The sequence below is a fragment of the Staurois parvus genome, unplaced genomic scaffold (genome assembly GCF_062004578.1).
Source record: "Staurois parvus isolate SC_StPar_1 unplaced genomic scaffold, SC_StPar_1.0 ptg000011l, whole genome shotgun sequence".
Taxonomy (NCBI): Eukaryota; Metazoa; Chordata; class Amphibia; order Anura; family Ranidae; genus Staurois; species Staurois parvus.
The window spans coordinates 28,547,689-28,563,078 of NW_028317807.1; the positions used below are offsets into that span (position 1 = coordinate 28,547,689).

Below are 15,390 nucleotides of genomic sequence, written 5' to 3' on the forward strand. Positions count from 1 at the left end.
TCCTGGATCCTGTGTGTTGCGGTTGTTAACTATGGGCTACAGGAATATGGCCGCCGTGATCCCGCCCAATGGATTCCCATTGGTGCTAATACAGACCTATTTAAGGAAGTGCGATAGGCCAATCACGTTAGTCCTGATGAAGTCACGAGGTCACGTGACGCAACGCGTCGACGGCTTGACGTGGTGACGCACTTCCGGCGTGGCGCCATCTTGGAACACCTTTGAGGTCTATGCTTACACCCAGCATATGGGGAAAACGCTGGATGTCACTCTGCCCATGTGAGTGTGTTCGTCATTTCTTTTTTAACGTAAATAAACAGTTTGCACTATGGAGGATATGTTCTTTTGTTTTATGGGGATCTGAGCTGAGATTCATCCCGCTTACTGGCCCATAAAAACATCAAAGGAGAGGTGGAAGCTGTACTTATATCCCCAAGATACGGTATCGAGAGGAGGACACCCTAGTCCTTGTGGTGGTATTTTACTCAATGCGCTGTGGCCCTGCAGGGTCGCAGGCTGGAGGTGAGAGGCCATTCTAGCCATTTTTGGATCACATTGGAGTGTGTGTGGGTTCATACACATTCCTCCACTTTGCATGCTTAGGAGGAATGTGACACGGATCACTGGACTTTCCTGTGTGCATCGGTTGCAGTGTTATGTGTGCATTAAGGACTCTACACATTCTGCTGCGCACATATTTATGTCAGTAATGAGCATTTAGTTATCCCACGTGGTGATCACCATCATGTATTGCATTTATGCTTGAGCGCTACATCATTTGTGTTTATGTATGTTATTATTCCTTGCTTGGTATAGGATTGGATGTTAGCAGCCGCAGAATATTTGGTGTATGCCAGATAGAATCGTTTTTGGCCTTCATAAGAGCGCAAAAGGATTTCTGTATTATATTATTCAGTATATTTTACCTTCACCAGGAGGTAAAAAGTCTAATTGCATTTTTTATTACTCTTTCAGGCTCAAAGCTGCCTTACTAAACTATATAAACTGGACAAAGTCCAGTTTCGGCAAACAATGAAAGACTATGTAAACAAAGACTCATTAAATAATGTAGTGGACTTTCTTCATGCTCTTCTGGGATTCTGCATGGAGCCTGTTACTGATAGTAAGTGTTTCAAAACTACAATGGAAAGTAACAGTGTGTAAATTCATCGTAATGTACTTAAAGTATAAATCTACAGTAGTTCTCAGGGCTACAGTGACTTTACAGGTAAATGGGGATGTTTAGATTAAAATGTGTGTTATATTGTAAATTCTACAGTCATGTCCATAAATATTGGGACATCGACACAATTCTATACACCACCACAATGGATTTGAAATGAAACGAACAATATGTGCTTTAACTGCAGACTGTCAGCTTTAATTTGAGGGTATTTACATCCAAATCAGGTGAATGGTGTGTGTGTGTATCTTTCTATCTATCTATCTATCTATGTATCTATCTATCTATCTATCTATCTATCTATCTTTCTATCTATATATATATATATACAGATGTGTTCAAAATAATAGCAGTCAGACATCACTAACCTGATCAATCACTGTTTTTGGTACAAATCATATTTCTACATGGCAAATAATTTACTAACAGGTGTAGTAGAATAATAGAAATCCAACAGACCCAACAGTCATGACATGCATGCTGCTGATTCTGTGTAATTGAATCACTAATTGAAAGGGGCATGTTCAAAATAATAGCAGTGTGAAGTTCTATTAGTGAGGTCATTCATTCTTTGAAAAACAGGTGGCAATTATTGCCCTTATTTAAGGAAGGAAGGCAGCAAATGTTGTACATGCTGGTTACAGTGCATTTCTCTCTGACATTCTGAGGAAAATGGGTCGTTCCAGACATTGTTCAGAAGAACAGCGTACCTTGATTAAAAAGTTGATTGGAGAGGGGAAAACATATAAGGAAGTGCAGAAAATGATAAGCTGCTCAGCTAAAATTATTATTATTATTATTATTATTATACAGTATTTATATAGCGCTAAAAGGTTTGTTCAGCGCTGTATATTATAGTGGGGGACAGTACATGAGACAATACAGTAACAATACAATACACGAGGGGGTCAAGGGCCCTGCTCTTTCGAGCTTACAATATAAAATGATCGCAAATGCTTTAAAATGGCAACCAAAACCTGAAAGACGTGGAAGAAAGCAAAAAACTACCATTCGAATGGATAGAAGAATAGCCAAAATGGCAAGGACTCAGCCAACAATCAGCTCCAGGAAGATCAAAGAAGGTCTAAAGTTACCTGTGAGTACTGTTACAATAGAAGACGCCTATGTGAAGCCAAACTATCTGCAAGAAGCCCCCGCAAAGTCCCACTGTTGAAAAAAAGACATGTTCTGAAGAGGTTACAATTTGCCAAAGAGCACATTGACTGGCCTAAAGAGAAATGGCGCAACATTTTGTGTAATGATGAAAGTAAGATTGTTCTTTTTGGGTCTAGTGGCCAGAGACAGTTTGTCAGATGACCCCCAAACACTGAATTCAAGCCACAGTACACTGTGAAGACAGTAAAGCATGGTTGCGCAAACATCATGATATGGGGATGTTTCTCATACTACGGTGTTGGTCCTATTTATCACATACCAGGGATCATGGATCAGTTTGAATACCTCAGAATACTTGTAGAGGTCATGCTTCCTTATGCTGAAGAGGAAATGCCCTTGAAATGGGTGTTCCAACAAGACTACGATCCCAAACACACCAGTAAACGTGTAACATCTTGGTTCCAGACCAACAAGATTGACATTATGGAGTGGCCAGACCAATCCCCGGATCTTAATCCAATAGAAAACTTGTGGGGTGACATCAAAAATGCAGTTTCTGAGGAAAAACCAAGAAATAGAGAAGAACTGTGGAATGTAGTCCAATCATCCTGGGCTGGAATACCTGTTCACGGGTGCCAGAAGTTGGTTGACTCCATCCAACACAGATGTACAGCAGTTCTCAGAAACAGTGCTTATACAACTAAATATTAATTAAGTGATTCAAAGGAAAGCAAAATCTTCAAACATTTTTCAGTTTATATAGTGAATGTTTGAGTTTGTAAAGAAGAATACAAACACTGCTATTTTTTTGAACAGTCTAATATTCACTTTTCTTCAATTTTTTTTAGAGGAACAACACAAATTTGGTATATTTTTCTTCATGTTTTGATTTGGAATATAATGTGTAGTGTTTCCAATGCATTTGTGTGTATGGAAATAAAAGCTATTAGAAGGATTTTGAGCTTTATTCACTTTTTTCAACACACTGCTATTATTTTGAACACAACTGTATAAAAAACATAAAACTAATATGAATGTTCATTTTAGCATGCTGACATTTCATAATATAATCCAGGGCTACTTTTTAGGAGAACAGCATTATCTAAGCATGCAACATGTATTATATAGGGTTCCATACGAATATAAAATGCTTGAAAATACCCAACAGTAATATGAGAAGCATCCATGCCCAATGAAACACAGATAACTCTTTCTGTGTATCTTAAAGGATGTTATTTTTTTCCATTAGAATGGGCCTATTAACACAACTATTCCTTCATTTCTATAATTTCATCCCAATGTATACTCACAAAACAGCCGCTTGATTGGAGGACTTTTCTGTGTGGGCCATAAACACTGGCCAGTACTGACTTCTTTAATAGTCCAGCCCTGGTGGAAGTTGGTTCAACAACTGAAAGCTCTTGACCTTTCCAGAAAGACTATGGGGTATGAATGTTCACACAACTTTCACCCAAAATGAACAATTTGTCAACTGAATCCAATTAGAAAAAGTTCTTCGGTGAAAGCTGTGTGAATCTTAGGTGAAAAAAATATAAATGGACAGTTGTGTGTAAATTGAAACCTGGGCACCCATATTGAGTAATACTGATACCCCTGTTTCTACAAAGGCCATTTTTATCACAAAACTAAAATTGATGTCTGTTATAATGGCTTTCTCTTCAATGTCTCTATTAATAAGGGTGTAAGAATTTTTTAAATGGTTTATGTGTTTTTCAGACAGAGCTGGTTTTGGGAATAATTTTGCCACAATGGACAACAAGTCTACATCTCAGGGTGTGGAGGGCATCATTGTGAGTTCAATGTTTAAGTCTCTAATCACACGCTGTGCTTCTACTACTCATGAGCTGCACAGCCCTGAGAATCTGGTAAGATCCTGAATAAACATTGAGGTTAACATGAATGTTTAATCTTTTTGAATAACAATGATAAGAGCTAAGGAGATATACAGTAGAAATGAATAAAAATGTTGTTGCTGTGTGACAATACTTCTTTTCTTGCTGAATGTAATTTTAATTAATTATATTACTACAGTAAAACATTGTAAATTGTGTCAATGCATAATAAATACCATTATAACAGTAATGGGAATCTGTTGGGATAGAAACATGAGAACTGTCATTGTTTATTGTTTTTAGGAATGCACGCTCCATGGCTGTCATTCTTTTATTTGCTGTACTACTTGCTATCTCTGGCCTGGAACAAGCATATATTATCCATACAATATATGTTGGACCACCTTGACAAGTGGTGCTCAATCAGAATTTAAAACTTTTAATGTAGCCTCTGACTCTTCAGAAGAGCTTCAGGACATATGATCTTGCACATCATAAAATCACTAGTTTTTATTACCAGTAAAGGAAATAGGGAATAATAGTAATTCAGTGTTTTTCTATGTAACCTGCAGTTTTTAGGCATAATCACTCTAGTATTGTAAAACTGTAGCACAGAAGGTCTGGCCTAGCTCTACATGACAGCGAAGCATCAGTCAGCACCAAGTATGCCAACAATAACACCCTGTAGTATGTTCAGTGGAGGTTTTGATTTCATTCTCAACTCTACTTACACAAAAGGCTATAAGTTCAGGAAACAATAAGCATTATTTTGTACTTGATTCTCTAAAATGTTTGTGAGGTTACCAAGAAGTTGATTTGTATGTGTGCTTATCTGCCATGACGAGGAAAGTACATAAAATGGATAGTTAGTAATATTTAGTCATTTCAATAGCTATTTATTTTAAAAAAGAAACTAATCAGAGCAGAGTTTGTTTTTGATTGTCTCTGAATAGGGAATGGTACACATTGACTTGACACACTTCAAGCCAAAATGTTCCTCAAGGGCTGCCAGGAATGACATCAAATGCCACTACCTATTAACATTTTTCAGCATTGTGGCCCATTAGACTGGTGTTAACTGAATAACTGGGCTGACCTTCTAAAAATTCCACTCCCCTCACTCTCTCTGGCTCTCTGTTGATGAAAAAAGCATGAAGCAGGTAAAGTCAGAATTAAGTCAGAGCTGACTGACAACATGTTCTGGGTCAGTCACCACCACTAAGGGAAGCCATTTGTTTCAGCTGTAAAGCGATCGATTATTACACTTAGCAGTCAATTTAGTAGTCTTGCAATACCAAAAGTGCCACACTATAAATAGTGTAATGTGAACATTCAATCAAAATCACAACACTGCAATAATTTATATATACATGGGTTATAAAAGCATATTTATAGTATAAATCAAAAGTGCCAAATCAATAAATAATTATATATATATATATATATATATATATATATATGTGTGTGTGAAGTAATAATAAAGTCCATAAAGTGTGTTCCAACAAAGAAATTGGCACAAAATTTACAAGAAAAGGTGAATCTTCATATGGATACAGCCTGAAAACGACTGTGATAGTACAATAATTCCACCATCAAGGTAACAAATGGCCACTCACCTTGAATCATGGACCTTTACATAATAAAAGTCAATAGTGCTTGTGTTTCCCTTTACCAACTAGGAGAAACTCAATAAGCTGAACTCACTTTTGAAACTCTTAAAATCCACCATGTGAGTGAGAAAATCCACCACCTAAGCAAAAGATGGATGCTCACCTTAAATTATAGATCCTTAAAGATTAAAGGTTTCAATGTGTGTATTTCCCTTTAACTGCTGGAATGAGCTTAAGGCAGTGTTTCTCAACTCCAGTCCTCATGGACCCCCAACAGGTCATGTTTTCAGGATTTCCCTCAGATGAAACAACTGTGGTTATTACTAAGGCAGTGAAACTGATCAAATCACCTGTGCAAAATAATGGAAATCCTGAAAACATGACCTGTTGGGGGTCCATGAGGACTGGAGTTGAGAAACACTGGCTTAAGGTAATGGGCTCTCTCCCGAACTCCTTTTCCAATGTAACCAGCTCCACTGTAAAAAGATGTAGCTCATAAAAATATAAGACCCAATAGTGCTCCTTGTCTTACAATTCTAGGTCTCTTTTATTAAAAATGTAGAATCACACTCAAAGAGTAAACAAAAATATTGTGGTAAGTTAAATCACGGAGTGGGGTAATACCCATGGATCACCGTTCAATCCATATTCCAGCTGACAGCTCCAGTATCACACAGGTTAGGCTACTGATGTTAGAAGGAGAACCACTGCTGTGGACAAAGTGCCTTAAATAGCTCCACCCTCTCGTTAAATCAGGATTCATTTAGTAGTAACCAATATAGTAGCGTCACTGAGCTCTAAACATTGCTTGTGTAACTCTAGCCTTAGATATGCATTCTTTGAACAATTTTAAAGATAGGAATAGACTCATTTGAGACAAAGCTTTTTTTGGGTTTGGTTGAGTTGACAGTAGGACAGTTGTTTTATACAATATTGATCTTTGTTGTGATTTCACTGCATCTGTCTCATTTGCTTTTACATCGACAGGGTCTGTATTGTGATATTCGACAACTGGTACAATTCATTAAAGAAGCTCACGGCAATGTGTTTCGGCGCGTGGCCCTCAGCGCCTTGCTGGACAGTGCTGAGAAGCTAACACCAGGGAGGAAGTCTGATGATTCACAAGAGCCAAGACCTTCAGGAAGCAAAAGGTTTTCCTTTTAAACATACTAGCTTTGCTACAGGCTCTTTATATACATGCTGTGCTCTGCTGCTGGATGTGTGGCCGCTTCAAGCTCTTGACTTCCATTTTCTTTCTTTTACCTTTTACTTTGTTTATTTTGTTTTGATTATTGTAACATATTCGCAGCTCTGGTGTGTAGTAAGACTTATGTACAAAGAGGCAATAAATGAATGTGACTTTTGTGGTGCCATTGGCTTACACTAAAATCAATGAAAAACCTGCCAAGTTATAAAATGATAATAAGGCATGTTATACAACCCTGTTTTTCAAACTGTAGTGTGCATGTTTGTACATAGGCCCTGCTCTATATGCTGCTAAAGCTATCTTTCCATCTCCTAGATAGTTCTTTTTTTTGCTACTATCACTACAACTAGTATATTTAGAAGCTACAAGGATATCAAGAAAAAGAAAAAATATGTATACACTAACAAACTTTCTTTTAACTAAGGGCTTGTTCAAATCATTAGTGTTGGGCTGTGTTGGACAGATATCCATATGTCCCATGGCTTCAGTTTACCCCAACCACTGAAAAATCATGTTTTTCTCAATGCAGAGCATTCTGACAAGCTGCAATACACTGCAATGTGTGCCAGTGGTAAAAAAGCCTCAAGTTGGAAAAAAATAAAGGTTAATCACAAAAGCCATATTAAAAACACATTGCTGCACACCACATTGTAGGGCAAGTTAAAAACTACATACATGTGCGCTATTGCATAAACATGCCCTAAAATCGTGTCTACACTTTGTGGCCACTGCTATTCATTGGAGAAAACAGAGAACAGTGAACCTAATAAGTAAAATCAGAGAGAGTCAGCTTCAGTCTTTGCTGCTGTCAAAAAGCAGAGCTGGTGACTGAAGGAAGGACGCTCAATATGATTCAAATAATCTCACACATTTTTCTAGTGCCAAGATTAAAATTGCAAACTGCAAAGAGTTTGGTTTCATATGCCAAAAGTTTTTTACAGTTTTAATGAATATGGTACAAAAAAATGCTCTCCAGGGGAAGTAATGCCACATCATGAGCTCCTGACAGTATATTGTATGAAACACTTTCCAAGGATACATTAGCTGTTCAAGTTATGTCAGTTTTCTATGCTAAAGAAATAGTGAAAGGTCAGTGTGTTTTAATAAAATACTGAACTTTTCATATTGAGAAACCCATTTATTTTGCACTGTTAATTTACTACTTGCAACTGTCTTAAACAACCAATCAAAGGTCCTCCCTAATCAAAAAATAGATTTAAGGGGTGATTAAATATGGAGTAATGAGTGAACTTTTACTTCAAACACATATACACTTACAATATATGATTTTTATATAATTTTATTATGTATGAATTTTAACATGATCCTGAACCAGTATTTGAAGCAAGCACGGGCCAGGCTCTATTTTTTTTTTAAAGCTTTGCAATACAAATATATTATGTTAGTCAATATTAGCCATAGGTTTCTGCTTCTAATTACTACTAGAATATAATTCTTGAAAGCCAAATTGTAGGTCATGCATACCTCAAATTTGAAGTGCCTAAGCAAACCCACTTTACAACAATATTTAAATGTGGGTGGGCAGTAAGGATAAAGCATCAGCATTGACAGAAGATGCATCGTTGCTCAGTGAATTTATCCATTTAAGCATCTGTGCTTATTAAACCATTTGTCCCAGGACTTGCTTTCTTTTCTGGGTTCCATATCGAAACGTTAGGGCCTGGGCATTAAGAATGCATTTGAAGTGCTCTATTTTTACACCAAAGTGTGCCCATATGTGATCAACTGCAAAGAGAAGAACATGCGTGAAAGTTTCCCTTTTGTTTGTGCAATCATTTTTCCAGGCAGTATTTACATATATCATATATAATTAATGTATACATAGGTCAAGTACAAGCACTGCAGAATTCTCTGTAACCAGTGTAAAAAGTTCATTGTTGATACTCATTGTGTTTCGACATATATCGATTTTTGTGAATCCCAGTTATTTACAGTAATTTATGTGCAACAGCCTTGAATACTTGACTTCTGGAGACTGCAGTGAAGGCTGCAACAATGTTTAGTTTGCATTTACCCCACTAGCTAACCATGCTCACTTCCTTCCCACTAGTTATTATTAAATTGATAGCCTCCATAGTCTTGGTTATTCTAAGAGACATGTCACTATGTTTAATGACAGTGGGCCTACAAGACCAGAGCCTGGGCTTGTACTTAGTTGCCACCTCTGTGACCCATGAACTATGATCCATCTTTAGTGAGTTAAAGTAACTAGTACATCCATGTTGAAAACCTTATAACACCTTCTGAAATCTGTGCAAGTCAGTTTTGACCTCAGGGTAAAAATGTGTTTTAGGTGAAACCATATTGTTTGATTTTACTGAGTTTAAAGTTGATAACAATTAAATTGTTTATGAGCCCCATTGCACATGGCAGCTTTATTATGCTGTGGTTGAAGAACTTTTAGATGACAGATATTGTACACCTTCATAGGCTACACCTAATATCTTGTAGAACGAATAGGCATACAGCTACTGTATACTGTTCGCTATATTTCAGCGTTGAACTTTTGCTTCCATGCTGTTTCATTCCATTGCTTGCTGCTGCTCAATAAAATTCACTTAGTAGAGGAACTGCAAAATGAGATAACTGTTTATTTAGAAGCTTTGTTGTGGATAACACCTGAAGCTTGTTTTTTAGCATTCCTTGGTGACAAATTTATGCTAGTCAGTACAAAGGGACCAGGGCATTGGTTGACTTTTCTTTCCTCTGGTTGGCCCTATTGCACCCTTAGACCAGAAGAAGGGAGCGCTCCTGAAAAGGGTCGGGTGTCCTATGCGCCCGAGGAGTGCCGAAGTTACATCTCTAGCCACCCCCCACAGACTCCAGAGCAGTAAGTAAGGCAATTATTCCAAAGACCTAATTGTGTCTTCACTGTGTCCACTGATATCAACTTGTGTTACAGAGAGCTTCCAATGTGCTTGGGTGAACTCATGGCTGAATCATTGCTTCAGTTTTGATATTAGTATTTCATGATATTTAGCTTTTGAAATTGCAGTGTATGCTATTAAATGTGTTTTCATTATTGTCTTGGACCAGGAATCCTAAAACACCCTTTTGGCCTATACCAGTCTTTTCAATGTACTGCTAAATTATCACCAGTAAGAAACAACTTCCCTATACTCCATCTCCTTCCTATGCTTTGCTTCCCTACTTTGTGAGACCCACTTGAAATTTCCTAGTTTTATGTGCGCAGCATCAAAGCCTCTAAAATTATATACATACTCTCTAGATACACATGTGCCATTCAAGAAATGGACATACTTTATTAGCGCCATTAAAAGGATAAGTTCACCTTTGAAATATGTTACATACTCCATCCATTTTATGTGATAGCAACCTGTGACAGTGGGAGGGGGATCTGATGTTACAGTTTGAAACTAATGTGGTCTCAGGGTCCCCGCCCACACAGCCGCGTCATTCATTTACAGTTTCCTGTAAATGAATGCCTACAAGTACCATCATACATTACCCAATGAACTACAAGGGCGCTGGTGAGTGCTCTGGTAGTTCATTGGTCTTCCTGCTTTGAGGTATCAGTGTGCCTGTATGAGGTACGGACAGACAACTATGCTAAGAGTCTGCAGGAGCCTGAGATTGCACCTAGGGTCTGCTGATCATGAGTTCAATACTATACAGGCTCCTTAGAAAAAAATAATAAATGCACATTTTCTTACCTGCAAGGAAATGTGCATTTATTATTTTTTGCAAAAGGGGAACTTATCCTTTAATGTATATAGGGAATTTACTACATATTATGGACAAAATCTAAAATTAGGACTAGACCTAGCAACGAGCCTTATGACAAAATGTGTCTAAAAAGGAAAGGGAGGTACTTTTTTGTCTATAGTATGAAACCCGAAACATGAAATTCAATTTTTATTAAATACATAAACAAATTAAAAAAGACATCCACTGTAATCTATATCTGTCATTTATGTTAGCATGTGTGCTTCAAATTGTTTAAATCACTAGTGAAAAAAAAAAGATTATTATTGGTAACTTTTAAGTTGCTATTCTGTTACTTGCTATTAATTGTGAAATTATGGATAGAAAAAGGGTTACTTCCAAGCCTTCTCCTTGCAACCTAGATTACAGCTTTACAGACATACTGTTATTATTTGCTTAAACCCAACAGCAAAAATGTAATATATTGCAGCTTACCAGTCCTTAGACCCAGACTTTTTTCCCTTTTGTTGACCTGGTGATCCTGCCAAGTTCACACTGCATGACAACATTCACTCACTGTAGTATAATGTTGGAGAATCCATATTTTCACCCTAGGACAGGGCTACAGAACACCTCTGTAATACTGGAGGGCAGATGTTTTGTAGTCCACATAAATGACATGATCAAGGCCAATAACATTTCTATTTGATAACAGTGCAGCAGGGGTAGAGAGTATAGGATGTTATGAAGATCAAATAGTTCTTTTGCAATTATCAAACAGATATAACAACATGCTTTTAGTGGTATGTTTAATAGACCAAAAGGAAACAAAGTTAAATATTAGAGTTTACATACACTTTAATGTATGTAAGTGAACTCGTGCAACCTCAATGAATCTGAAAAGTATTGCAAAAAATAGTCTACAACATTTTTATCCTACTGATTTTAATCAAAGTAGATCTCAAATAATCTTCTCTTTTTTTAAAGTAATGTTTGTTTTCAAAGCAGACCTATTGTCAGATATCTGAATGCTAAGTAATGTGTAAGGATAACACTTGAAGGTGTTTATTGTCACTCACCACATTTTCAGTACTCCCACTAACAATGACTTTTCCCTCTAGAACAACCTTTTTCAACCAGGGTGCCTTGAGGTTGAAGTGCCTTGGCAAAATGTCTAAAAATTTCCCAAAACTTGTATACAAGCAAGCAGGTGGAACAAGCCTGCCTTTTAGGTACACAAAGCCAAAGGTTTTCATTGTGCACCATTACAACCTTCTATCCACCGGCATTGATAAGGAGTTGATAAGGAGGATGTTGGTTGCCTGCCCAGCATCCTTGTTTGACCCTCCCCTGTCCCTCTCCATCAGCACTGAGGTCACATTAGCTCTGTGATGGTAAAAAACTGAGGGACAAGAAAAACTTTGGAATATTAGTCAGTACCAGTGTGTAACAGTGTATTTGCTTTGGAAGGATAAATCACCTCTAACATTGGGTGTCCTACATGTATGGATGTTGCTGCATTATATAAAACTATTAGAATAGTTTTTTTACATTTTAGAATGGGTGTCTCAAGACAGTCCATAATTTTAAAGGGTGCCTTGACTGAAGAAAGGTTGAGAAACAATGCTCTAGAAGGTCGGTGCTATATTTGTTCAGGCACTATCCAGGGTCAACATCTACTTTATGGACAAAGATGGTTCAATCATGTACATTTTAACAGAAGGGTCAGGGTAGTTTGACATGGAAAAGGATCATTTACTTTTACATTTATTTACCCTTTAATGTATATATATTTATTCATATTTCCATATTTCTGCAGTAATCTTGTTCGTTAAAATAGGTGATTGTAATACATGGGGCATTCAAGTCAAACTGGGACTTTTGAGTTTATATAATAAAAGAACAAATTTCAAGGAGTGGTAACTGCATTTATTTTTCAACATACTCCCCTGCTACATTTATACACGTTTCCCAGTGTTTAATGCCTGGAAAGCTTTGGCATAGAAAAAATTGTCAGTACACCCGAACCATCCTAAGACAGCCGGCTTCACTTTGTCATCATGTTCACTGTTCCCACAGAAAGATTTGTCTCTTGTGCAATTTCATGACAGGTTATGCATCGATTATCCAGCATCAGCATCAGGCATTTCACTCGCTGAATGTTCACAGGAATGACTGCTGTGGGCTGGGAACCACCACATCTGGGATTGTCACTGATGGACATACGGCCATCTTTGAAACATTTACACCATTCACATTTCTTACTGGGGCTGAGTGTCTTCTCGATGCTTGATGTCTTCTGTAGATATCTGTGGGTTTTATGCCTTCATTCACAAGAAACTTCATCACCACTTGCTGTTCCATGTATGCACAAACACTGTTGTCTGCCATTTTGATTATCGGTCTCTGGACTGGCCAGCATCATGTTCGCTGCCTATCAGTAATAGGACACACTTGCCACTTACTACTGCATGTAGTACTGTACCCTATCATCACTTTTATAACTGTAAAACTAAAAGTCTCAGTTTGACTTGAATGCCCTCGTAAATAAGAGCTGCACAAAGCCAACTAATTGAAAGAAAAAGTCAGTAAGAATCAATTTCCATATTTCCAATCAGCAAGCTCCCTTTTTGAATATCTAAGATGCTCTAAGAACAAGTGGAAACAATATACTGTATTTTTGGGGTTCTTATCTAAGGCAGTCTTCTTCTCCTAGAGACAATCTCCCTTTCTGAGCAGCTTCTTCTTCCACTGAGTAAAGAACCCAACTCCCTTCATGCCCTTGAGCTGCAGAAGTTACAGTGACAGATCTGTTCTCTGCTTCGGAAGTGTAGAGTCATCCTGAAGAAATCTGTTTGCTTGGCTTATTTGTGTTTGAAATCAGGAATCAAAGTCTCTGCAAAAGCCCACTATTTATAAAATAGAAGAAGGAAGGGGAGTTTACTGATATATGTCGTGCACCAGACGTTTTGTGTTCCTTTATTTGTACATTATCAGCACAGGATTGCCAGAACATCATGAGTCATTTAAATCCTGTATAATAGTCATTTTGTTTTGTATTTTTGTTAATTCGGTTTTGTTTAGGTTAAATTACTAAATAGACCTGCTTTTTTCGTGCTTAAGTTTTTATTGTTCTATTTTCTTGTTAATGTAAAACTCCAGTTTTTGTTGTTTTTGTCCCCATTAGTGATTCCTCCCTTAATCCATGTGTGTCACCAGTACAGAAAAAACGTGGAGACACACACAGCAGTAACATTTTTTTTGACAGTGAGGGAAAGGGGTTAGAACCTCTGTCTGGTTTTAATTGCTGTCTGCGTCTCCTTTGTTCAGAATTTGATAACTTCTCCGTCTGACAATGCTACTTGGCTATCTGCCCTGCTGACCCCACTGCCTTGTATACACTGATCTGAAACAATTATGCAAGTCAGGTCTTCTGAAATGTCTGTCATTCCTGAGCTGCAAATAGCACCTTTTGCGGGTCAGTGACTAAAAAAGTATTAAAACTGCATTGAAAAAAGACCCAAGCAACTAGCATTTTCCGAAAGTGGTCAGCGATTGCAGCTCATCTTCTGAAAAAAGGGGAAATTAGTAGAATTTCACTTAATTAAGCATATTTAAAAATAAAATTCTGTTCTTTGATTCCACTTGCAAAGTCTATTGCCTTGTCCATTTTGTGTGCTGAGCTTCAATTTGTATTAAATTGCGTAGCATTTGGAGGTATGGGAAGCAGGGGTGGACTGACCATTTGGAAACTCGGGCACTGCCTGAGTGCCCGGGGTCAGTAGGGGGCCCCATGAGATGCCCCTGGTACCTTTTTCATAGGCTTTTTTTAGTTTGGGCAAGGACACAGGGGCCCCATGATCCCCTATGGCCCCATGAGTTGTCAGTCCGCCCCTGATGGGAAGTTATAACAATAGATAGTTCTTGATTTCAGCTCTGTACAACACGTGTGTTATTGTGGTGAAATATTGCTGCAGAAAACATAAAACATACTGTACTATAATGTTTTTGTTCAATTTTGGACAGGGAAGGGTTAAAACACTGAGATTTTTATTTGTTGCTGTCTGTGTCCCATTGGAAAGATTTTCCTTAACTTCCTGTCATTTTTTCTAAGTGAGGGGAAATCCTCCTTTAGACTGCTGTAACCAGAACAAGACCTGCCTTTCCACTTGTTGTGGTGACAACTGTAACATTTTTGATTTTTATATCACTTTCTGTCTCAGTGACAGTGGTCACCAAGTAAAACAGAGAAGGTAATTCTCTAGAGTGGGGATGCAGACAATAAAAAAACTGGAAAGGAGACTAACTCTTTCCTACTCAATCAAAACAAAATTATAAGGTTTTACTAGACATTCACTTTTAAGATAGAAACCCCTACACAAAAGTTTACATTTAAATGGGCCTCATTTAACATTAGATATTTGAATATCCAGATGCCAAAAGATGTTTTGCATCTGTACACTCTTAACTTTGTTCCCCTTATCTCTACAGAATTATTGACATGGGCAACATGAACATGGGGAGATGCAATATAAGTAAAGCATAAGTATGGCCAGAGCTTTTTGGCCCTACTTCCCTGTGGATCACAGGAGTGCAGTTAGGAGTCCGAGCCACTGAGAGCCTGAGCCAGCTGCTCCCACCCTTGCCACAGTGAGCGCTGGAGGAGCACAGCAGAGAGCCAGTGACTGACAGTCACTGGCTCTCTTCTCATTGAAGACTGGTCAAAGTGGTCTT

The 15,390-nt window shown here is 37.8% G+C and overlaps 1 protein-coding gene across 9 annotated transcripts in view; it reads left to right on the forward strand.

Annotated features, from left to right (window-relative positions):
• The window catches only part of UNC80 (unc-80 subunit of NALCN channel complex), a 223,535-nt gene that overhangs the window by 33,842 nt on the left and 174,303 nt on the right, over nt 1-15,390 (forward strand). For all 9 annotated transcript variants that reach the window (XM_089672076.1, XM_089672101.1, XM_089672110.1 and 6 more), the window contains exons 15-18: nt 976-1,123; nt 4,037-4,185; nt 6,750-6,913; nt 9,722-9,820. In XM_089672076.1, the coding sequence (XP_089528202.1) occupies nt 976-1,123; nt 4,037-4,185; nt 6,750-6,913; nt 9,722-9,820 (560 nt within the window). The remainder of the gene's footprint in view (nt 1-975; nt 1,124-4,036; nt 4,186-6,749; nt 6,914-9,721; nt 9,821-15,390) is intronic.